The sequence below is a fragment of the Stegastes partitus genome, unplaced genomic scaffold, assembly GCF_000690725.1.
Source record: "Stegastes partitus isolate 25-593 unplaced genomic scaffold, Stegastes_partitus-1.0.2 Scaffold707, whole genome shotgun sequence".
NCBI classification, from domain to species: Eukaryota; Metazoa; Chordata; class Actinopteri; family Pomacentridae; genus Stegastes; species Stegastes partitus.
The window spans coordinates 257,720-282,043 of NW_007578438.1; the positions used below are offsets into that span (position 1 = coordinate 257,720).

Here is a 24,324-nt window from a genome sequence, read left to right on the forward strand (position 1 = left end):
TCTGATGATCTGAATGCTCAGTTTTTAGTTTCATCAGACCAAACAGCCGTCTTCTAGTTTACCTCTGAGTCACCCACATGCCTTCTGACAAACTCTAGTTGAGATTTAATGTGAGCATTTCTATGTTCTCGTGTCATTGTGGACTACCGAGTCACCGCTGACTGCACACGGATGATTTTCATTGTACTAATTTTGGCACCAACTGGCTGCACTTGTGTTTAATTTACGGAGTCACTTTAAACGTAGATGAACCGTTATGCAGCCACTTATTTTACATTTTATATTTTTTAATTAATCTGTTTTCATTCTGACACCAAAGAGCCTTTTTCTTGTAAATTCTTGTCCAAAAAGGCAAATTAAATTGACCATGATTCAATGATGAAAAGCGAACTTAAGAGAGGTGAATGCATTTTGGAGGCGCTGTCATATTTCTGTGGTGTCTCACGTGGTGCCGGTCCATTACGTTTTAGATCAATTATGCAGTAAATATTGAACTGAAGCTTTAAAAAAAGGGCACTGCATATGGCCATATTTGTTAGAAATATTACATTTACATATTTCTGACAAAGTGTTGAGACGTGCTTACCGTAGGCAGCTTAGTTCTGTTGGCGCTGATGAAGAACATTTAGCTATTGTTGGAAGACTTCAGAACCTAATGCAGTGTAAAGATGATTAACATTAGTGTACTAATCGACTGATGTAATTGGACATTTTGCAAGCTCAGGGACTCCATAAAACGAGTGTGTTGTGAATAAAGAACTTGTTCAAGGTCTTCTGTTTCCCTCATTGATCTGAGGCTATTTATCCCAGACTGCATTGGCCACATTAAAACCACCTACCTGCTGAGATCCAACCTTTAAGCTGCACAGAACAAAATAATAACAGGGCTGTCTTTAAAACTTTTACTTCAAACTGAATTATAGATGCCCCCTTCAGGTGTTTTTTACCCAGACTGCACCGTGTGAATCTACCAGCAAAGTTCAGTGTGTTCTTTATATTAATTCTTTATAGAGGAAAGATCAAGTCACACATATGTGGTTTCACAATCCTTGGAAAACAGCTGACAGCATTATGTTCCCAGTTCAGGACTAAACGAGCCCGAAGCCTCTCACACACAAAAATAAAGACACCATCTGACTGCGACACATTCATAGCGACCCATGCTGATGACAGAAAACTATTCTGAAGAGCGAAAGCAGCTCCGCAACGTAACCTCCGACGATTCAAACGGAAAAACGAATCATCCCTCTGACATGCAACACTGAAACATAGATACAGAAAAGATGAGCTTTTTACAGCCATGTCCAACAGTAAGACACATGAGAAAACATCCGTGGATATATACATTAACTTACATGATCAATAGCTCTGTTGGTTTATGAACAGTATTTACACAGTAGTGGAGGAAGTCCTCTCTCCCCACCAGCTTCAGTCACAGCACAGTTTCTCGTCACTTGTTTGTCTCGTTTGGCTTCTACTCAGCACGGATCTACGGGACTGACACATATACAAATGGCTTCTCTGTACAGGTCCAGATGTTCAAGCAAAGAAATCACAACATGAGGCGGCGGTTCCTCCTCACATCCAGGGACACACCCATGGCTTATCACATTATGCTGAGGTCGCTAACTGATTGGTTGAAACTCCTCCTCTGAGCTCCTGTAGTCCGACCCGGTCCGTTCAGCTCCACAGCGTGTCCCACTGAGCTGAACAAGGGATGTCTGTTACAGTAATATATGTTATTGGCAAACTGTGGCGTAATACAGCGATCTCATGACAGTCATGTTAGTAGACACATATCAACAAGGCAGACAGACAGACTCGGAACCATCTGTGCTAAGATAACAAGAAGCGTGTTTGCAACCGATGAGCTTCACAGAGACAGAACCGGACAGTCCCGTTTGAACTCGGCGTGATCAGTGACTCGGATCGGTACAGTGTCGTGTCTCTGATCGTCCTCTCCGAGAAACGTCCTCGGGTTCAGAACGGTCCGGAGTTCAGACGATGGATCCCTTGGAGGAGGACAGGTGGATGGACTGGATGCGCATGGCCAGGGTTTTCTCCAGGTCCTGCAGGATGTCACAGCCGGGGCTGTCCGGAGGCGCGTCGTACAGCAGCTGTTTGAACGGCTCCAGCTCGATCAGGATGACCATGTTCTTCAGGAAGTAGCCCTCTATGTAGGACGCAAGGTCCGGAGCATCGAGGAACTGGGAAGGAGAGGTGGGACACGACTGAGGAATGCAAGTTTTTAAAGAAATGAAAAGAAAAGTTTTGCTTCACCTTGTGCAACAATAGTTCAAGTTAGTGGACAGTCAGCAAACAATCCAACCAATCACCCTCCTCCTTCTATACAAACATGTATATAATACTGTTATCTTCTTTATCTCCTTTTGCACTGTTTGAAATCTGATTTATTTATTTTTGCTTATTTTTTTATCCCCCTCTCTCTAGTTATATATATGCATAAATACTCATATATATATTTATTTCTTGTGTGTTTCATTCCTTATTCTTATTTATCTTTTTATTATTGTGTCGGTGTGGACCAGGTGCACGACGCATGTCCCTGCCCTTACACCAGGTACATCTGTGACCAGTAACGGCCTTGAATCTTGGATCCTGCATCAGTCTCCATCAGCGCTCGCTTTGTGCTGAACGCTGACGCTTCCTTTACCTTGGTGTGGTTGTAGATCTCAACACAGGTTTCCGTGTTGATGTTCTTGGAGCAGATGATCTCACAGTGTCTCTGCAGCGCTTCCAGCTGGAAGAACTTGGCTGCTGATAGAAGCTGCAAAAACACGCAATTAACTCAAAGTTCAGAATTTTGTTCTTAATTCAGAAAAATGGTTCAGGATCCATGTTCCAATACAAGATCGTGCAACATCAGTATTGTTCTACTTACAGAAGAATTTTGCACTATAGATTCCAGGATAGTCAGTATTTCTACTCATTGAACAATCTGTGCAATGCTGTTATTTTCTACATCCAGAGCATTTTTCTCTTTCTTCAATATTTGCACATCCACATCTGGAACAACCAGTCATGATGTATGTTTGTACACAGGTCTGCACACTTAATGAAGGCTTATCTCATCTCATAGATTCACATGTAAACGGTCCTAATCGTGTGATTTCCAGTGTGAGCGCTCACCTCCATAATGTCAGGGTTCCTGATGTGCAGAGCATCCGTCCCTCCACAGTACAAATACTGCATCACCAGCTGACAGGAGGAACCGGAGGAATAAAGCACACATTCAGAGGAGGAAGCAGTCGGAATACGAGGCTCTTATCAGAAAGTCTGTCTCGCTGAAAGTAATTACCTGAAAAATGTGATATTTGACATTGCTGATTTCAATGCACGTGTTTTCACCACAAGGTCTGTTTGCGAGCAGAGATTTGAACCTTGAGAGAAAGAAAAAGAGACACAGAAGAGAAAAGAGAAATCACAGCCTTGGCCAGGAAAGAGAAGCCGTACGATAACTCAGCATTTGGTGCACGCTCCTGTTTGAACGCTCACTGAATGAGGAGGAACCTTCATCACATACAGCAGCAGGTAACCTGTGCATAACATCACAGGCTTTAATATGTTTTATGTTTTAGAGTCATGCGTCCTTTCTCTTCAATCATTTCACGACAGGAGGGATTAGTTGTCATCAAGGTAACGAAACCGGCATCAGAACAAAGACTTTACGGATCAACAACGACATCAGGCCTCAGACAACGTGTTGGTCTGTGCTCCGGTCAGAGTCCTCCACAGTCTGCATGGACTCCTCACAAAGCCACAGAGCTGCTGTATGAACTGAGCATCCTGAAAGCTGCTCTCTACGTACCTGTTGGAGGCTGTGAACAGCAGGACTTTGTGGGCGTAGAACGGCTTCCCCTCCACCAAGAAGGTCACGTCAGACATCTCTTTATTGTTCAGGAAGTGAGGATCTGAAAGACACGCGGCCAGAAAAACTTGATGTTTTTCTGATTATCATAAAGAGAAGCACATGGGGTGTGCAGCTTAGCCTCACCACCCATCTAAACACATCTCACAGCTTCCTGTTCCGGCCTGCGGGCACTAGATGGTGTTGTGTGCACTTTGTAATCTACAGCATTCACTCCTAGAGCTGGTTCTAAAACATACACAAGTGTGGTTCTGCCTTCTGAATGTTTCTACATCGTTAAGCTCACAGTGACCCTAACGAAGCGATGAAGACGTGCTCACCGAGGCGTGACGACTGCTTCTTCTTGATCTCGACCAGTTTGGGGATGGGGTACGGCCCGTAGCACTGGGTGAAGATGGCAGACAGCTGCTGACTGATGACTTCGTTCTGGGAAAAACAAAAGCACGCACAGAGTAACAGGGAGGGTGAGGAGAGCTCACCTCGGATGCACTGCACTCATCCAGGAGTCCACGTTATGCAAGACGACGAGCAGCACAGCGCTCCTCTCCTACACAAACAACCCCCGACGCAATTATCGGCGCAGCGAGAGGTTAAACTTCTGGATCGGCATTCACTTTGTTCAAGCAGTTGTTCCAATAAGCCGCGTATTCATGTGTATCTGACACCTCTGAAAGGGGATCAGATGAATATCAGACTGCTTTCTGAACACCCACAGCTCCTCAGAGATTACTGTAGAGCAGTGACAGGTTGAGCCACTGCAGGAGAAAGAGGAGCAGACAGCAGAACGAGAGCTTCTTAGCCTCAATCTCAGCTTCTTCATTTACACGTGTGAGCGAGTGTGAAGGTAAAACTGAAAGAGGAAGGAGAGGAAGTGGCTCACAGCACTACAGAAACCCACAGAGCAGCCGGACTGGAGCTGCTCACCATGGATGGATGGATGGATGGATGGATGGATGGATGGATGGATGGATGGATGGATGGATGGATGGATGGATGGATAGATAGACAGATAGATGGACAGATGGAGGGATAGATGGATAGATAGATAGATAGATAGATAGATAGATAGATAGATGGATAGATGGATAGATAGATGTATCATAAACATTGTTTTATTGATCAGATGAACAGAGATAAATCAGTGATGTATTCATTGCCATAAACTGGACGCTCAGAGCTTCTGTCCAGACGACCGTCGCTGTCGGACAGACGAGCAGATTGTACGTTAATCAGATTAAATCAATACAGATGATTTGATTCAGCCGAACTGAGCAGAGCTGAACAAAAACAGAGTGCAAACTAGAGACTAAGTTGCTGAATGCAGGTTTGAGGTGGAGGAACGATGGACGAGCTGCACCTCGACGTCTCCTCCCGGTGGAGCAGACAGAACCAGAGGTCCCCGAGGCCCTCACGGAGATCAGGATTACTGACCACACATCAGCCAGGACACAGACAAGGACTGACACTGCAGCAGGTCACTGAAGCCTGGCGTGGAGTCCAGTGTGTGTGTGTGTTACTGTGTGTGTGTGTGTGTGTGTGTGTGAGGGATGCTGTTGATGATGTGAGTCTCTGCTGCTCTGCTCCTGTGTTTTATTGATGTGTTCAGACCTTTTTTTCGGTCCTATATCAGCACTGACAGCTGAACTCATCACCAGCAGGGCGGCATGAAGCCGAGGCAGAGAGACAGAACCAACGGAGGTGCCAGACGGGACAATGAGGTTCTGTTCTAGATCTAATACTGCCCACCGATGGGATCGTGAGCTTAAGTAATGAGGCCGAGCCCTGATCTAATGAGCAGCACCACAGAGGACCGGGGACGTAGCATGAATCACTAGCATTTCAGCTAATTGATACTGAGTGGGCCTCCGAGGTTCTGATGGTCTCTGATGATCTGACAACGTCCTGACAACGTCCTGACAACCGTACAGCCGGACATGAAGCAGAGACGGGTCATGTCCATGTTAGACCGTCACGTTTCTGCTGCTTCGCCTGACATTTCATCTTAAACGATGAATATTTATGAAGACACTGAACTCGCTGCCTGATTCTCCTGCTTTGTGTTCTGCTGTGAATAAACTTGGCCTTCAAGACCAAAGCGGCACGCTGTGCACAAAGCTACGTTTATGAAGCAGCTCAGTCTGTTTCTGCAGCCTGCAGTCGGGTCAGAAAATAAAAAACATGCCCGTTATATGTGGAAAACCATCCTGGACTTTACGTGGATCAGGACATCTCCAAATACTACAACAGTTCATATCTGCTCAATCAGTCCTGAACGCTCAGCAAAAATAACACCTTCTGTCATATTGAATGTCACATTAAAAGCATTGTTTGCAAGACTGGACTGTTCACGACGGCTTCACTTTTATTTATTTATATTTCTGTTTGATCTTCTTGTCCATTAACGTAGATGCTGAATTATTGGTTAAATAAGACGTAACAGTGGAAGTTTTAGGGCTTTTATCATTTATAGTTACAGAGATAATGTGGTTCAAACATCGTCTAAAGTTTTAATGAAAAACAAACCCATCCCAGACAGTGTTTGGTATCAGGCTCAGACGTCACAGAAAATAGTTTAAACATCCTTCGCTTACAGTAAATAAACGCTTTGAGCACATCAGAGCTGGACCGGGCCAGATGAGTTCTAACAGGAGACCCAGACGGAGCGGTACCTTGCTGGCTCTGAGGATCTGGAACATGAGAGGCAGGCCGTGCGTGATGAGCTCCTCGGTGTACTCCTCCTCCTCAATGCAGCTGAACTCTTTCAGCAGACCCTGGATCAGCGGCCGGCGGTGCTGATGGAAACACGTGCGCAGAGACTCCAGCCAAGTGTGTAAAGTCCACGGGACCCCTGGAGAGCCAACAGCAGACAGTAAGATGGTGTAAGGAATGAAGACGTCACGCTTCAGAGTGTTTCCAGCGACCCACCGAGGCTCCGGATGTCGATGGTGATGTCTACGTGGCCGTGCTCTGCACTGTGGTACATGGCTTCTTTCAAGGCTTTGAGTTTGGCCTTTCCGGTTCGGATCAGGTCCATCTGAGACGGACTTCTACCTTCCAGCTCCGAACCTTCTGCCAGAATCTCCTCCAAGGACAAGACGTCCCCTTTTCCTTTCTCCGTATGGGACAGCAGCTTCCGGAACACGTTTCTGCATCAACAAATACAGAAAAACCCAAAAAGACGTTTAATCTGATCAGTCAGCACCGACTCTGCTCAGTAGATTTTTATTTAGATTTTTTACCAACTACCAGTTTGTGTGTCAGCATCACAAACGGAGCGAAACAACAAAGAAAACGGATGCTGTGGTGTCACTAAAACCCATCAGAGGACTGTGAACGAAGAGCCATCACTGGGACAGTCTGCCGGCAGGATGACTGATATTGCTGCATATGTCTGGATTTTAATTAAAAAGTGTGATTAAATAAACAACAAGAAACCTCCAGGGGAAAACAAACACTCACTTTATGCAAAGAGGCACTTGACTGTCTTAAAAGGCTCACAGAGACTCTATGTGACTGTACTCAGCGGTAAACAGCTTCACCTGACTGGAGGAAACGTCCTCATGTAACACACTTTATAAATAGTTGGGAGCTGAATCATGCTCTTGGCCTACATCGTGAAAACATAAAGCTGGTAGCCGCCCAGCAGAGTTCGATACGCTGGGGCCACGTTTGATGGAAACCACACTTAGAGACAGACAACCAAGCACACTCACACCTGGACAGGTAACCAGTCTATCACAGGGCTACACTTAGAGACAGACAACCAAGCACACTCACATTCACACCTACGGACAATTTACAATCACCAATTAACCTCAGCATGTTTCTGGACTGTGGGAGGAAGCCGGAGAACTCGGAGAGAACCCACGCTGCACGGGGAGAACATGGAGACTCCACGCAGGAAGATCCCGGGTGTCCTCACCGGGACGCCAACCACCGACCTTCTAGCTGTGAGGCCATGGTGCTAACCACTGAACCACCTGCAGCCCCAGACATCAGGATCTATTTAGTTTATTCTGTGACTGTTTCTTAAGTTTCCACCTTTAAAAACAGCTACAGCTGGACCATCTTCTGCTTCTACGGATGGAACACACTCAGGAGAAGTTCGTCTCTGGGACCACAACACCAGGAAGTCGTGAAATTAGAAAGTCTCCATAAAAACGGACCTTCTACCGTTCTAATGGTCTCATAACAACGAGTCAGTAAACAGTGGTTCTGTTAAACCTGGTCCAGAAACAATCTCCTTTGTAACTTTAATCATTTTAATGCAACAGAAATAATGACCAGATGCTCCTTTCACTTCAGTCGCAGCAGCACCGGGCAGTCTGCATGACATACAGCCTGGTTCTGGTTCTGAGACCTCCACGGTGGACAGGTCACGTTGGACTTTAACCATATGAGCTGTTCATCTCAAACAAAAACGAACAGAAACTCTGAAGGAGAAGCACAGGAAGCCCAGAGCGGTTCATTGATGCAGTAAATCAGTTGAGCGGCTGACGTTTCCATTTCATGCTCATGCTCTGTTGACTTTGTTTGTACATAAACCAGATTATATGCAGAACACACACTGAGCGCGTGTGTTTTCTGTTTATCTGCTTGTACGGCCGATGCTGGAGCATGAATCCGTGTGTTGCCTACCTGTGTCCGTGGGCCGCTGCCAGGCTGTAGGAGTTCATGTCTCCCTGTGGCGCGGTGGAAATGCCATTACGGTACATGGTTCCCACCATGGGGTCGGCGCCGCGCTCCAGCAGCAGAGTCACCAGCTCAAAGTTACCTGCACGGGGAAACAAACACAACAGGATTAAACCAGGTGAGACAGAGAGAAGGATGAGAGTGATGCACATCATTTGTTCTGCACTCGTGAATCTATTTGTCTTTATTTTTCCAGCCCCGTGGGATAAATCAGCCTCTGAGGTCGTCAGTCAGCAGCACAGTCAGGTGTAGTTGTGGAGGCGGCCTATCGGCGGCCAGCTGCTGTCAGCGTGCTGCGCTTCAGGACAAGAGTCCCACCGAGTCTCCGTACCTGCAGCAGCAGCCAGCTGCAGCGGCGTCTCGGTGTAGTTCTCCATCCCGTCCTGCAGGGAACCCTCCACGTTGGCTTTGGCATCCAGCAGCAGCTGCAGGTGGTGGTGGAGGTGGAGGTGGAGGTGGAGGAGGTGGTGGTGGTGGGGGGAGGTACGGCGAGGACGATGGGAGACAGAGAGAGGGAGGGTGAGGAGAAGAGGGAGGAAGAGCAGCAGACTGAGCTTCAGTCATCTTGAGCATAAACGAGTAAATCTGACTTTTACACGGATCAGTCAGAGCAGAGCAGCCGGCGGGTCGCATTTAGAGTTTTAGAGGGAAGACGCCTGATTGGTTCCTGATTAGCTGCACCTGCTGAGACAAGAAGCTACAGGAAGCTTCAGATACATTATTAAAATAAAAGTAAGCGAGCTTAAAGGTTTTTTAACCGTTTTTTTAAACTTTAATGTTCATGGTTCCACCTGCTGCATGAAAGCTGAGCTCCAGCTGGACAGACATCTGATCATCAATCATCTATCATCTATCATCTGATCACCTATCATCTATCATCTATCACCTGATCATCTGATCACCTGATCATCTATCATCTATCACCTGATCACCTGATCATCTGATCATCTGATCATCTATCATCTGATCACCTGATCATCTGATCATCTATCATCTGATCATCTATCATCTGATCACCTGATCATCTGATCATCTATCATCTATCATCTGATCACCTGATCATCTATCATCTGATCCTCTGATCATCTGATCACCTGATCATCTGATCATCTATCACCTGATCACCTGATCATCTATCATCTATCAGATCATAACAAACTAAGACCTGAACGTAGGCGAACAACTTCTGTGATTGAATAAATTAATAAGAACTCTAAGTGTTACTTTGCTGGAGGGACACAGAACATATTGTTCTGGATTCTCTCTTTTTATTATTTTAGCATTTCAAGAGTTTTGTTTATTTACAAACATGTGAACCAACATATGGTACAATAATAAACACACACAGCTACATGAACAAAACCAGTCTGATCCAAAACACGCTTCCAGGACCTCATCACTCCTTCACATTGACTTCTGTGGAATATTTCAGGTTGAGGATATTAAAGCTTTGTTAATGGAACGTGCAGTATTTCATATTTCCACTCTGACAGAACTTCACTACCTGAACAGAACCTCTCACTGTTCTGCTCTGTGGCCTTGTTTCAGCTCACACTTTATTATCAGTAACGTATCGTACTTCCATCTTCCTGCGTTTCTACTCAGCACTATGTTTCCTAACGTGGTGTGACTCAGGTTTTCTGAGCAGAACAGTTTCCTAACGTTTTATCTGAATGAGTGGACAGCTTGTGTCTGCTGTTTGTGGGGATTCCTGTTCGAGCCGCTCTCTGAAACAAACCCCAATACAAATATGCAGAACTTCCTTCTTTGCACTTACAACTTGTTCCATTTTAGACATTTTAAAATAATCGTAACGAATGAACGAGCCGACGTCTGAAATCACCTCCAGCCTCCTTCAGCCTCCATCTGTTTGTTTTTTGTAATGCACCAGCAGAAATAAAGAAGTCTGAACGATTTCTCTCTGTCCTCGTCCCAAAGCCCAAAGAACACTTCCAGAAACCCCCATTAGACTAAAACGCTCTCCCAGTTCCTCAGATAAAGTGGGCCTCTGCGGCGCTACTCGTTAAACTGGCTGAGAGGTATTTATCATTAACAAACGCTCTATCTGGGGAACAAGAGAAGGAACAAGAACAAACTCCTGAATCTGACAGCGTTTAACAAGATGAGCTGCATCTACAACCAACGTCTGAGAAAACTGAAATGATGATAAATTTAAAGGCAAAACATTACAGCAGCTTTAATCTTTTTAGCTCGTTGTTCCTTTTTTAAATCTGATGTGCTGGAGTCACGTGGCCGAACCGTTCTCCATTAGGATTTAATGATTCACAATCCGATGGACGGATCACTTAGAGGGCAAACCGAATTAGTTAAATGAGTTCAATAACAATTAGGCTGCTGTGTTTCCACTTTCCACTGGCTGGATGCAGTCCTGTCCATTTGGTCAGAAGTGCACCAGAGGAAGCGAGTCCTGCCCTAAAAACCGACACCACAAGATCAAATTCTGCATCGTAGACGGTGTCTCAGTATATTTAACAAAAAGACAGAGAAACAGGAGAAAAGTGGTGGCGGTGAACCTTTACCAGAAGCTTTGATGACAAAAATAAGATGACAATGATGACCAACCATGAGCTGAAGCACAACAAGAGGTCATGATGAGAGATCACAGGTGAGGAAGACGTCACTACCTGCACCACAGGCACATGTCCGTGTAACACAGCGAAAGTGAGGGGCGTCGCCTGCCGCGTTTCGGGAAAGACTGAGGGGTGCTTGTGCACTGAGTTTGGCACCTGGGGAAGGGGACACAGGTAGGGTGGGGTAGGTGGGTGGGGGAGGGAGGGAGAGAGGTGAGGGAGAGAGAGACCAAGCCATTAAAACGACTACATGGCCTACGACACGGAGCACAAGACAAGCAGCAGGAGGGGCAGACAGGAAGCTACAGGAGAAACTGGAGTAATTAGGCAGGAACCCCGGGGCTGCAGAGGACATCCTGTCACCGCGCTCGCCGTCTAATGAACACGATGGATTGATCTGTCTCGTTAGGTCTCGTCCTAATGGTTTGGCTGTGATCTCTGTGGCCCTCCGCTGTGGGTTCCTCTGACCTCTGAGGCTCGTCTCAGACCAACCAGATGAAAGCATGACACACATGACGCACAGCCGCATGACAACAAAGCACAAAGGCTCAGACGCTTTCTTCCTCAGGCTGCTTTTAGGAAACAAGGAGGGAGAAGAGACACGTGAGCTTCTGTTTCCTTCTCTTTCTATTGGTGAATGACATTAGACTGAACGTTTTCTGGCTGCGTCGCCAATAAATCCGTCTCTGAGCTGCCGAAAGAATCGTGTTTGTCTGTCACATTTGTCTGTAAAAAATCGAAGCTTCAAATCCAGATGCATGAAACGGACGTGGGAAGCAGAGCCTTTGTATGTTTTAGTCGGCGGCGCTTTGTGCTTTGGCCAGGGCTCACGAGTGCAGCGCAAATCAACTCTGACACAGTGGCTGATGGGACACGTTGCTGCTGAAGTGACTAACGAGGACCAGGATCATGAGGGCCGAACGGAGCGCGCTCTGTGACGGCGGGCCGGGATGCCGCCTCGATCCTCTGCCCACTCTGTGAGGAATTCAGTTTGCTTTAAGTCAGCTGGTCTGGTTTTTTCTTTTTTTCTCTGTGTCAGGGGAAAAGAAAAAACAGCCTCAGCAGCAAATCTCTGTGTCACATCTCAAGCTCAAAGTGCTCAAACTGGTTTGAGTGGACCGCCGGCGCCTCATGATCCTCACCTCTGGAACATTTAGCGGCATGACACATGGGGAGAACAGGAGGAGATGGAGGACGACATGTTTGGGTTTCTCCAATCGATGCCACACAGATGAGGTCGTTACACACAAAGGAAATGGTTTATTCATTCTTTAAACACATACAACTGTACAGACTGAATAAAGTTCTAAAGCCTCGTCAACACCTCTCACCTGTCAGAAACCCACTCCTCCTCCACCTGGCCTGCTTCTGTCATACAGCTCCACATAAACACTGATATAAACATCCCTAAACACTGCAGAGATCAGAACTTCTTGTTTCTTAAGTTCTGCTGACTTGGACGTCCCCCCGATGAGACTGACCTCGCTGTTGATATCTGCTCCTGCATCCAGCAGCATCTGCACCATGGCCTCGTCTCCACGGACGCAGGCGTACATCAGCGGGGTCATCCCCTACGTGAGCACAGGTGCAGGAGAACAATAAGCAGCCAAGATGCCATTCTTCCATTTTTGTTAAAGCATCAAACGTCTTCATGTGAGCTTCTACATTCAGATCTTTCATCGGTGAGTGCTCCACACTGACTGTCTGCCACTAAGATGTGTGAACATGAGTTACGTCCTGCCCTGCTCTCTGCTTTCATTACTGGTAGCACCTGTATGCTCGGCAGCTCCACTCCAGGCTCCTCCAGTCTGATGACAGCAATATTCTGCTATTGATCACATTTTTACAGGACGCCGTGTGACTCAGCGCGTCCTCGGGGCCATCTGAGATCCTGGCAGAGGTTATCTGACAGAAAACCAGCAGCGCTCTGTGTTTGAACTACATGCTGGTTTCCCCATGAAAAAACATGAGCTACGCTGTTCTCCTGATGATTTACTGGAGCTGCTGGTCATGATATGAGCAGAGCCGGTCGGCAGGAGAGCTGCAGGAGAAACACGTCAGAGGAAGATTTAATATGTAGGCCCACCTCTCCGCTCACAGGTGAAGGAGCCTCAGCTTACCGAGCAAACAAACACCTTCCCCAGGCTGTGTGTGTGTGTGTGTGTGTGTGTGTGTGTGTGTGCCTGTCCATGCATTATTTAACATGTTGACTGTGTCTCTAACCTGCTCGCTCATGCTGTTGATGCCGTCCGGCCCCAGCAGGTTGACAGCCTGCTTCACCAGGTCGGTGCGTCCACAGCTGAGCATCCGGAAGCCCAGGTCCTGCAGGAACTTTGCCTCAGTAGAGGCAGCGTCCAGTTTCCTCGAGGCACAGAAGCAGTCATCTGTTCTGAAGGGCAAAGCACACAAAGTGATTCAGAGAGCGGCCGGCTGTTGTGGCTGCTTGAGAAGCGCCACATTTCCCCCTAAACACCTGACCAGCGTTATTCTTTCACACCACAGGGAGGACAAGTATGCACATCTTTTGTTTGCTTGTATCACTGTGTGTCTGCGGGTTCAGATCAAGAGGTGGCTGAACAAACACACTCGTGCTCTGCAGCCCAAAGGGAAACACTCCTGGCGGGCCTACCGGAGCTGGCGTGGCTCACAGTCCACTCCGGGCAGCAGCAGCCTGGCGGCCTGCCGGACGTCGTCGCTGTCCACGGAGAAGCTGCGCCTGTGTTCGGTGTGAACCACGGCCACACGCACCCACTCCATGAGCGGCGGCAGCACCAGAAACGGCCTGTAGGGGGAGATGGAGGCACGTGTTGACCAACGCTGAACTCCAGGCACACACCAGGCACTTGCAAGGAAAACCCACCTCATGCAGAATCTGCATCTGTTGTGTTGGAGCTGCTGCCTGGTGCAGCGGATGTTTGAGAACAGGATGAACTCTAGAAAAGGAAACTAAAGAGCCCAAACCAGCACGCCGCGGACACGCCTGAATATGAGAACATCTAAGTGGGAAACAGCTGATCTCAGACTGTGGACCAAGTTACCTCGTTTCAGACGCAGACGTTTCCAATCCAGTGGCTGCTGGTCCTGATCCAGACTGAAGCCTGCGTGACTCTAGAACTGTTTTAAAGGCTCATCTGGTGACACGAGCAGCACGCTGTCGATATAGACGCAGTGCAACACATGCACATCCTGAGAGTTTCTGAATGCCATAGAAATGCACTCTGACGCTGCATCAGTCATATCAGTTACACGTATCATCACAGCGCAAGGTCACCAACTGCAGCTTCTACGCTTTAATCAGCGCCACAGCACCATGAGGTCCAGTGGACTCACAGGTACTGCACAGCAACACACAGCATTCATGAAGCTCACTGATTCTGAACTCTGCTGCACTGACAGAACCAGGGAACAACATTTTAACCCAACACAGGAAACAGAACCGGTCTGGATTAGCAAGCAGGCCAAAGCACCGGGGCCCAGGAAGCCCGGGTCGACCTCATATCAGCCGGGCCTGCACAATCAGATTCCTGGCAAATTAGTCAGAAATGTTCATCACCTAAAGCAGCTCATCGGCTGTAAGGACTCCATCTGGTCTGGAAGGGAGACTCGATATCTAGTCTTCAGATCAGAACTGTTCAGGTTCACACTGTGGAACTGCTCGTGTTGTTTCTGTAAATCAAATAATGAACAGAGAGAAAACCTCCGGCCTGCTGGTATTATCCCATCACCAGAACACTGTCTGCTCTGCATCACCATCAGACGTGACAGCTTTTCTCTCTCATAAGCCCTCCACTGCTCGGCGTGTCAAACGTCAGGAACGTCCGTCATTGGTCCCTGAAGCGGCGCTCTCGCATGTAAAATAAGTAAAACGCAAAAACTGTGAGGTTGAATGAATTAAGAAAAAAAAAGAAAAAGAAAATCTTCTCCTCCCGGCTTCCTGTCTGCTGCTCTCCTCCGCTCGTCCTGCGTCAGTGTTTACTGCAGTCACATGGACTCCACATGCATGAAGGTCCACGATGCTGCGCGTGGCCTCCAGACTGTACCAACAGCATGACATGGAAACACACACGCTCTCCACTTTGGCAATCAATGAGCTGTTCTAAATACATTATGTAAAACATACCTGCACTCTCCACACGGTCTGGAGGCGTCACTAGACTTTGTTCAGTAACATGCGGAGACAAGGGAAGCCTTTGGACTGCTGGTGCAGCCCGGCAGGGGAGGCATGCATCTCACACAGGTACACAAAAATAAATATATGAGCACGAAAGAAAAAATAGATTTAAATGCAAACTGATATAAATAAAGTCAACGTCAAATTTGATGTTTGCTTTTATGGTCTATGTTTTTAATCCTGCAAAACAGCATTTAGATCACAGCATTTCAGAATAAAAGCATCTGATGGGGATGTTTTCTGAATACATTAACTGCTCATGTGTTTTTATGAGCTGTCACATATACATGCAGTACGGACCTGATGAAACTCGGTCCGCTCCTCTGGGATCTGCTCATCAGTGTCAGTGTCAGTCTTAAAAGGATGCCTTAATGCCTCGACTGTTCCTGACACGTGCTCGGCTCACATCTGTCACTCATTACCGCCGCTCCCAGTCCATGGCAGGGTTATTTTAATTACAGTTTGATATGCTGAGAAGCCCCTTTTTGTTTTACTCACTTCAAAGGAGCCTGACCTGCAGCCACGTGACGCTACTGGTTCATTAAAAGCAGCGCACGACACCTAATCAAGAGGCAGCGAACGTATAACGGCGACGCATTCCTTCACAGGCCCAGTGGAAACTCTGGTTCACACGCAGTTCAAGGTCTCACTGTTTCCATTCAGCCTGCTTTCAAGGACTGCAATAAAGTGCTCAGACATTCCTGAAGGAGAGGAGGAACTGCAACTGGAGGGCTTTCCCTAATTTTTCGACTCTGGCAAAGATGACTTTTAAAAAAAACAACAACACGCATACATTTTGGTTGCTAATGGTGACTGGAGCTGAAGCAGACGCGAGTCGGACACCTGGGACTGGCATGAGCTGATAAACCGCTCTGCTGCAGGTGATAAACTCTGGAGCCCAGCGGAGGGATGCTCAGGCTCAGCTGTCAGCGCTCTGCCGCCGGCTGAAAGGGGTTTCCACCAAACTGGAGGAAATACTGGACGCAGAGCGAGTTAAAAAAAAAACAACAGCTCATAAAATCAGTAGAAAATTAGTTCATGAGCAGAAACAGTGAAGAACGGGAGACGTGCTCTGAGCTTTTCTGACTTGAGGGGAAACTTTCCAGAGTCCAGAGAGTCCAGGATGATGGATCAGGGTCTCAGCACCACGGAAAAATCCTCTAACCCTCATGTCATTCACATGAGTCCTACAACTGCCGCTACGTCAGCGGTGCTGCTCCAACAGAACCCGTCCTGCCACCGCTCAGGTCACCCAGAGGGCTCCCTCAAGTCGCCAATAAGGTGACGACTCACTTATATAAAACTGCTGCTTTCCTTCCAGAGGAAAACATCTGGTGCACCATTTCCAAGCACGCAGAGCCAGGAACACAATAAAAGTCTGCAGAGGTGTTGGGTTGCAGCCTCGTGCAGCTCTCTCGGTGTTTCGCTGTTTTTGTCCCTGAGCACATGAAAACGGTGCGATCGTACAAAACGAGGTGAAAAGGCCCGACAGGCTCATCAATAGCTGCTGTTTCTCTGCCTCGCTGTGAGATTAAGGCGCCTTAAAAAATCCTCACAGTGTGAAAACAAAACATTTCTGACAGCTCCATGATGATATGAAGCAGATACAATAAAGCTCCTTTTCCTAAGAAAAACAAAGCTTTTCTGTACTGTGCATTACTGCCTGTTGGTGAGATGTTTCTGTTTCATTTCTTCTGCTCCCAGCTTGTGTTTCTATTCCTGAGTGGTGTGCATCAGACATTTGAGGATTATGGATGTATTCATCAGTGCTCCTACTTGCATAAAGGCACCACAAACTAACAAGGACACATGATCAGTCATTTTGGGTTGTGTACGTGTCCACCTGATGGATATTTTCTTTACTTTTAGCTCCGTTTTGGTCTCTACCGACTATTACTGGCGTATCTGTTGTTTTAACTGGTGAACGTGTCCACAGCGCCCCCTGCTGAGCCACTAAAGGTGCTTTAATGCTGTTCAGTGCTGAGCAGGTCGCCTCGATGGGGCTTTTAAAACTATTTTGTTGAAAAAGTTGCACACAAGAACGGTGACAGTAAAGCACAGCAGTAAAGCTGAAGGTCAGAGAATCCAGAATGGATCAGAGACGGAAACCAGAAGTTCAGCTCAGAGCTGGTGAAGTAACCCCACAGTCCAACACAGATGTATTGATTTTAGCTGCAGAAATTGTTTGTAACTGGATTGTTTTTCAAATTACTGTGATTCTGTTTGTGACAATCGGTGCAACTTAATTTACCGCCGTTTACTTTCAGTGTCCAAAAGAGAGAAACCCAGAGTGTGTGAAGGCTGCTATTAGTCTCCATTATGAAAACCTACAATGAGATCTGTCGATATCATCCGACGGTCCTTCCCCGTCTCTGAGTAAAATCCCATTTCTACTCAGAGTACGTTTTAAAAACACACACCAGCGTCTCTTTGTCCTAAAGCCGCAGTAGTTTCCTGAAACAGCTGGAAATCAGCAAAGTGACTCCAGCAGGAGAAGACAATGTGTTTTCTGGGGACTATTTTCATTCTGAATTATCACATATTGGAGCTCTGGCCAGTATTCAGGCAGCGAATGCAGGACTGGCCCAAAATAAAGGCACACTGATGTTTTATTAGCTGTGGACAGGCGGCTCTGTGCGGCAGATACAGGCTCTGGCTTCAGACACAATGCTTCTGAGCAGGGATCAGCTTATTGTTGGTTTTGGGCTTTTCATGGGATTTGTTGACAAAAATATAGAACAGCAGCAGACGCGGTGAAACTATGAATCTGAGTTTAGTGTGCAGCTGCTCTGTGCGGTCCGGTCCGGTCCGGCTGGATCTGGAGCTCCTCACCTCTCTGTTTGTAAGGTGACCTTGGAGGGCTCCACGTTGGGGTTCTCCCACTCCATCTGGGGGCAGTGCATGAAGTAGCACAGCGTGTAGATGGCCTCGGGCGCCCAGTGAATCACGCCGCTCTTCTGGTGGATGGGCGTCCCGTTGCTGTGGTTCTTGGTGTAGAGCGGCTGTAGGTGGTGCATGGCCCGGGACACCAGATCACCTACACAGACAACGTTCAGGGAAACACAAAAAGAAACACAGGCAGTCAGAGGAATTCACGGGCAGCAGACGAGGGAGAAAAACAGAATATGTTGAGCACGCGGCCTTTAAAAAGACGTCGGGGAATCATCCTCATTCCTTCCAGGCCCTCGGCGCTCAGTCTGTCAGAGGGAACAAGAGCCTCCATGCAGCACAATCAGGAGAGAGACCGGGTCCATCCCGGTCCTCTGTGCGCCGCTCACAGGGAGAATCAGCACCGCGCTGCTCTGCTGAATGAATATTTATGGATAAACATCAGCTACTCCCAGCTATTTCCTCTGCATAATTCCTCAGTACTTTAAGGTCATTCAGTTGGGCTTCAAAAATCAAAGCTTGAGAGAACTCTGCTCATAAAAATTTGAATATTCTCCAGGCGGGTTTGGGAAGAAAAAAAAAAAAAGTAAATACTTCTTGGAAAAGCTCATCCTGTTTTGTTTTTTCAGTGCAGCTCATCATGGATCTGAAGCTTCTTTCACAGCCGGCGCGTTGCTTTCATGAAAGCGCCGCCACGCTTTGTGGCACTTTAGTTATTGAGTGTGCTCACCTGAACAACAAGCCGTTTATTACAGCATGGAGTCAGAGCCCATCTCAGCGAACGCTGTCAGCCTTCTGTCACTTCTGCTTCCTGTCTGGACCCGCTGCACTATGAGGGGAAAGTAATGAAACTCTGAGGCTCTCAGGGTCCATCTAACAGAAAGAGAACCGCTCTGTGCCGTATTGTTCTGGTCAGTTTGATGCTGTTCAAGGCAGGAACTCATAGACTGTGATGGCACTTGGTTCCTGTTTCTAAATGGACCGTACTGTACGTGTGACTATACAATCCAGAGCGGGAACAAACAGCCATTCCCACGGACAAAAGGGTTTGTTTAGCATCAAAATTGCACCATTTGGTGGTTGCCAAGATTCCATTTATCCTCGACAATGTGCGAGGCGCGTGTGAAAAGGATGCCTGGATGAGGGACGAGCATTCATGCAATAAAACAGTCGATCTCTCAGCCGTCCTCTGAGACCAGCGCTGCAGCGCCAGGAGCTGCAATGTGCCGTCATCGAGTTGAGATGCAATCAGCCGGAAATGCGATGACAGGAACGAACACCTCTCGTATAGATTTTGAAGTTCAGGCCTTCAGTTTCTCTGTCTGGTCCAGCAGTCGGCCTCGTAATTATGACAGCTGGATAAATGTGCGTCTTCTCGTTCAGGATTACGGATGTCATTATTGTGCTCTTATCATTAAATCTGTCATAGACTGGTAACCTGAACTAACACGGACACATTCTCACCTCTCAGGTTGATAGAACCGTTACCCATGTGTTCACTGGCAGTCATGTAGGATCCTGTTTCCTGTTTCGCTCCGTTTTGGTCTCCACCAACTACTTTGTTCCTTTAAACTACTAAATATCTCCATCATGATCGCCACTGAGTCACTAAACGTCTTCATCAGCTGTTTGATGGCCCAGAGTGGGGCTTTCAGAACTTTTCTGTTGTACGGTGAAAGTAAACCAGAGAAAGACAGGATTCAGCAGCTCCTGGTTCTCATTTGTTCTGACAGCTGAACTGTGCTGGAGGTCATGATGCGAACACGATGACAGCAGCGACCACCCCTCGTATACGTCTGGAGCTGAGGCCCTGTTGGTTCAGCCTGTTGCTATCCGACTTTCTCTTCATCGTGCCAACAGGAACTGAGATAAGCTTGTAACTGTGCCCTCTGCAGCTCGGTAAGGCGAGCTGAGGTGGTCAGCGACAGACACTTCTCATGCCTTATTGATGCTGCTAGGTGACATTTCCTACGCTGGCAGAGGAGGCTGAGAATGTAGATTGTGTCGGACGCTGAAGGAGTGCACCAGGAGTGAAGGAGCAGCAGCTTAACGTGAGATTACTGCCGCGCTGAAAGTCCTGCAGACATCAGGATTAGCTGATGTTAACCAACGCAGAGCAGTCAGGAGTCAGAAAAGAAGGACGAACAGCAGTTAAATGAGCTACAACGTCGATAGCCTTTTCATGGTAAGACTCACGCCTTGAATCGATACCTCATCCCGGCTGATTAGCTCTCTGTGCTGACAAGACGAGGAGCTGTGCAGGACGAGCAGATCCTCAGGTGTTACCTTCTAGCAACGCTCTCCAAGCTTTGTAATCCTCTTTGAAAAACAAAACCACACTGATACGCCGGTTTCCAGGGTGTAACGGCAACCGCTGATTTACTTTATGGAGTTGGCACCTTTAGGGTCAGAACCAGGCAGCGCCGGCGCCCACAGAACCACCAAACCGCTCATCAGAGACTGTGAAGGCAGCTCAGTGTCTAATAGTGGCAGAGAGACAGTTGGGCTGCTCTGTCTGAGACGTAGACATGAACTCTGATGGAGTGACTATATTCAGCCTTCATGGGGAAAGAACGACCAGGAACAGCTTTTCTTTGGGTTCTGATGAATGGTGCAGCTGGCGCCATTTTTCTGTTTCAATTACTTGCTGCTATGCGGCCGTGATTGGTCTAACGGTGGCCTGTGGCCGTCCTGACTTAACGAGACGCGAAGCTGTTCTCCTGTCATTAGCTCTGCCCGTTTGGAAACAACCACCAGCTATGGAGCGATAACGGGAACGTTTCATGGAGCTGTGATGCTGATAGTCTCATCGTAAACGTCTCTGCTACCAGCTCACAGCTTCCCCGGCAGGAACCTGTCGGAGCCTCACCCTGTCTGAATCCAGGACGTTTGGACCAAACGGCACACAAAGCACCATCACATGACGAGTCTCCTGCTGCCTGAAGGCTCTGGAGTCTTTATTAGAGAAGGACGGATGTGCTAATGATCCACATAAACGTGGCTTTTCTCTGTTGAACCAAAGCTGCTGTTCCAAAGCTAAACCACCTCATAGACACTGAAGATGACCGACTCCATGATGGCAGGTTGCTTCAGCTTTGACAGTTTCCACTGGATTCCTTTAACGTCCGGGACGAGGGACATAATTCCTCCTTTGCGGCTATTGATCCAAACCGAAGGCCCACCAGAGCGCAGCGCTGCCGTTCACACCATCCACCTCCAGCATTGTCACGGTTCCTCCCATATCCTGCTGCTTTCTTTGACATGTGGTCAGAGATAAGTACTGTGTTCAGAGGAGACACATAAAACATCTACATACTTTCAGCGAAGCCACAATAAAACCATCTTTAAAAGGTGTTATTGAGACACGCTGCTGACGGCCATTAGCGCGCCGCCTGCTCCGTCTCGCTGGAAGCACTTACAGAAAAGCACTAAAGCGAAAGTGAAACGAGAAGGAGACAAAAGAAAAAAATCACGATCTCTGCACGTCGGCGCTAAACTCTTAGAGTTGGGGTCAAATCAATAATAATGAGTAATGATGTTTCCAGCATGTTTTTTTAATCAGCAGCAGCTCGTATTGTGGCAGCGCTGCATTGAATTATTAATACAGGCATTATGATTATTTTAGGGCTGGATGTAACCGCAGGTCATAAAAATGTGTGAATACGTTAAAGAGCAGCGTTAAAAGTGACAAAGAAGTTCTATAAGCTCGAGCGTACAGGAAGAGGAACACCACAGGCCGGCTGAGGCTGTACGTTAAAGACGCGCTGGCACGTCTTCAACAACATTTTGATGTCTCTGAAGCGCTCGTGAGGCGGCGCTGTGCTCTCTGGACACTGTAGAAGTACTACAGCGAACTGAAGTGACTCCGAGCAGCTTCTCTCCAACACCTTCTGCATCTTTGCCAAACTGAAAGCTCAGTGAAGTGCAGCGAGATGAGAAGTGACCAACAGTTGGGGAAAAGGTCAGAATTTGGGGAAAATGGAAAGACAGCTTGACCTTTACATGAGGTGTTTAAAAATCTAAGTGAAACAGCTTCGTGATGGCGGACAGGGAGGCGCTCAGTGTAAAGCTGGTGTCTGGATCAGTCTGCTTTGGTAGCACTGTCTAAACCATCACCACAGTTTGCTAAAGGCTGAGGCCTGGTGCACAGCCAGCCAGTCCCAGAGTAGGAATAAGAGCGCAGCAGGATAACAGGGATTCAGGCTTCACCTCTGAAACAGTCTCAGTCTTGGGGAATTTGAGATTTGAGATCCTTGAAGCTTTGAGGATTTACTGAATCTTTCCTGAGACTTGATTTATGGGAGGAGGTGTAACGTTTGAGATGTAAAACTAAAAAGGGAAATAATCATCCAGAAGAAGAAAAACGAGCTGCAGAACATTTCTGAGGATTGATGCAACCTTCATGTCCAGTGAAACCCACACGGCGTCTCATGGCGCTACGTTCCTGACAGCTACACAGAAACGTATTTCTGACGTAGTGGGAACGTTTCCTCATTTCAAAGAGGCTCCTGTTGGGTGCAGAACCAGCACCCAGCAGACCGGGCTGAACCATTGCTTTGGACACAAGTTTCAGCTTCACTTGCTGTTTGGTTGGATTCCAGCTTGACTTGTACTCCTGCGATGGATCGACATCATGTCTTCATCCTGTCCACCGTAGCCGGACGTGCCTCCTCCCACTGACGTAGCTACAAGCTGCAGCAACACAGCGGTGATCCCTCTGCTTCCTAACACGCTGATTCGTGCGTGGACGTGGTTTGCTCATAATGCAGGAGCCGGTGTGCAGCTCGACCATCTCTGCAGAGACTCAAACATCTACAAATCTTCTCTCTTTTCTGTGGTTTAAGACATGTTGGTGAACGTAAGTGCAACGTCCACATTCACTGACTCCAAGTCCAACATGATTCACTCGTTTCTGTCTCTATTGTTTGAATATACGCTGAAACTCTTCACATCTCCACCGAAAAGCCTCCACTAGCGTTTTGTGAAGCGCACATTGAGGCAGACGCACCAAATCCAACGCTCCCAGCAGCAGCAGCCTGTCGGCCGCCTTCATGCTTCAGCTGCATCGATGGCTCCGTGTAGTTCACAACAGGAGGATAAATAAAGATGTAGGCCGCAAAACTACTTAGTCAGGCTTAAGAGAACGTCGTGTTTAAATTAAAATTCACCTTTACAAGAACAAAAACTACATGAGAGAAGTTTTATAAAACTATAAATATCGCGGCTGGGGGTTTGATTCTAAACGTTTTCTGAAGCTCCTTCTTCATTGCTTGCGTCACCAGTGTGATAACATCAGCCTCATAACACGCATTTGTTCAAAAAGGAGCAAAATCTGGAAAGCAACACAATAAATAGCAAATATTTGTTCATTAGCAACACGTTTCTTATTGGTCACGAATAAACATAACACAGGAGAAGGTACTTTATCCTGGAAACAAAATGAAGAATGCAGTTTAGCAGCACAGGACTGTCACTTTAAGGAGACAGGGCAGGTTAAATACGCAGATTAGCTTAGCTTAGCATGAAGACTGTAAGCTTGTGTGCATTTCCCAACACGTCAAACTGTTCCTTTAAAGCTGCTCCTCGTGGTTCTGTGGTTTGCAGCCGACGGACACATCAGCCAGGTCAGACCCACTGGACCTGGTTCCACTGCGGTGCTGATGTTTCCAGCTGTATAGGTTTACATACATACGGAGGAGCCTGTATGTGTCTGCATCCTCCATCCAACGCTGGTCCTAAGAATAGATCGGTTCAGATTTAGCAGCGTACTGAGTTACAGCGATGTGTGGACCATATCAGCACCGACCGGCCTCATAGCTGCAGAATGTGCAGGACTGCCATTTCAAATATGCTAATTTGGCATTTTGGCAGGAGAGAAAATGAGAAAATACAAAGAGGTAAATGAGTGACAAACCTCTAAAATGTAATCTAAATGCCAGTGGGTAGGATGCACATCTCCACCGTGCAGGAGCAGCCGCTCATGTTCCAGATCCACCAAATGTATTGGACAACATCAGCCTGTCACGGGCGTCTCTCCTTGACCTCCTCACCTCATCTCATCTCGCTCTCGTTCCCTCTGACAGCGCAATCAT

At 47.3% G+C, this 24,324-nt stretch overlaps 1 protein-coding gene across 1 annotated transcript in view; it reads right to left on the bottom strand.

Moving 5' to 3' along the window:
* Positions 1-888: 888 nt before the first annotated feature.
* Positions 889-24,324, bottom strand: part of btbd11b (BTB (POZ) domain containing 11b) — a 74,379-nt gene continuing 50,943 nt past the window's right edge. The window contains exons 3-17 of the mRNA XM_008290989.1: positions 18,176-18,380; positions 13,802-13,954; positions 13,396-13,561; positions 12,654-12,743; positions 11,227-11,328; positions 8,913-9,006; positions 8,528-8,663; positions 6,815-7,035; positions 6,559-6,737; positions 4,210-4,315; positions 3,830-3,932; positions 3,320-3,401; positions 3,151-3,219; positions 2,675-2,788; positions 889-2,207 (exon numbers count right to left, since the gene is read on the bottom strand). Coding sequence (XP_008289211.1) covers positions 1,998-2,207; positions 2,675-2,788; positions 3,151-3,219; positions 3,320-3,401; positions 3,830-3,932; positions 4,210-4,315; positions 6,559-6,737; positions 6,815-7,035; positions 8,528-8,663; positions 8,913-9,006; positions 11,227-11,328; positions 12,654-12,743; positions 13,396-13,561; positions 13,802-13,954; positions 18,176-18,380 — 2,030 coding nt within the window. The 3' untranslated portion in view covers positions 889-1,997. The remainder of the gene's footprint in view (positions 2,208-2,674; positions 2,789-3,150; positions 3,220-3,319; positions 3,402-3,829; positions 3,933-4,209; positions 4,316-6,558; positions 6,738-6,814; positions 7,036-8,527; positions 8,664-8,912; positions 9,007-11,226; positions 11,329-12,653; positions 12,744-13,395; positions 13,562-13,801; positions 13,955-18,175; positions 18,381-24,324) is intronic.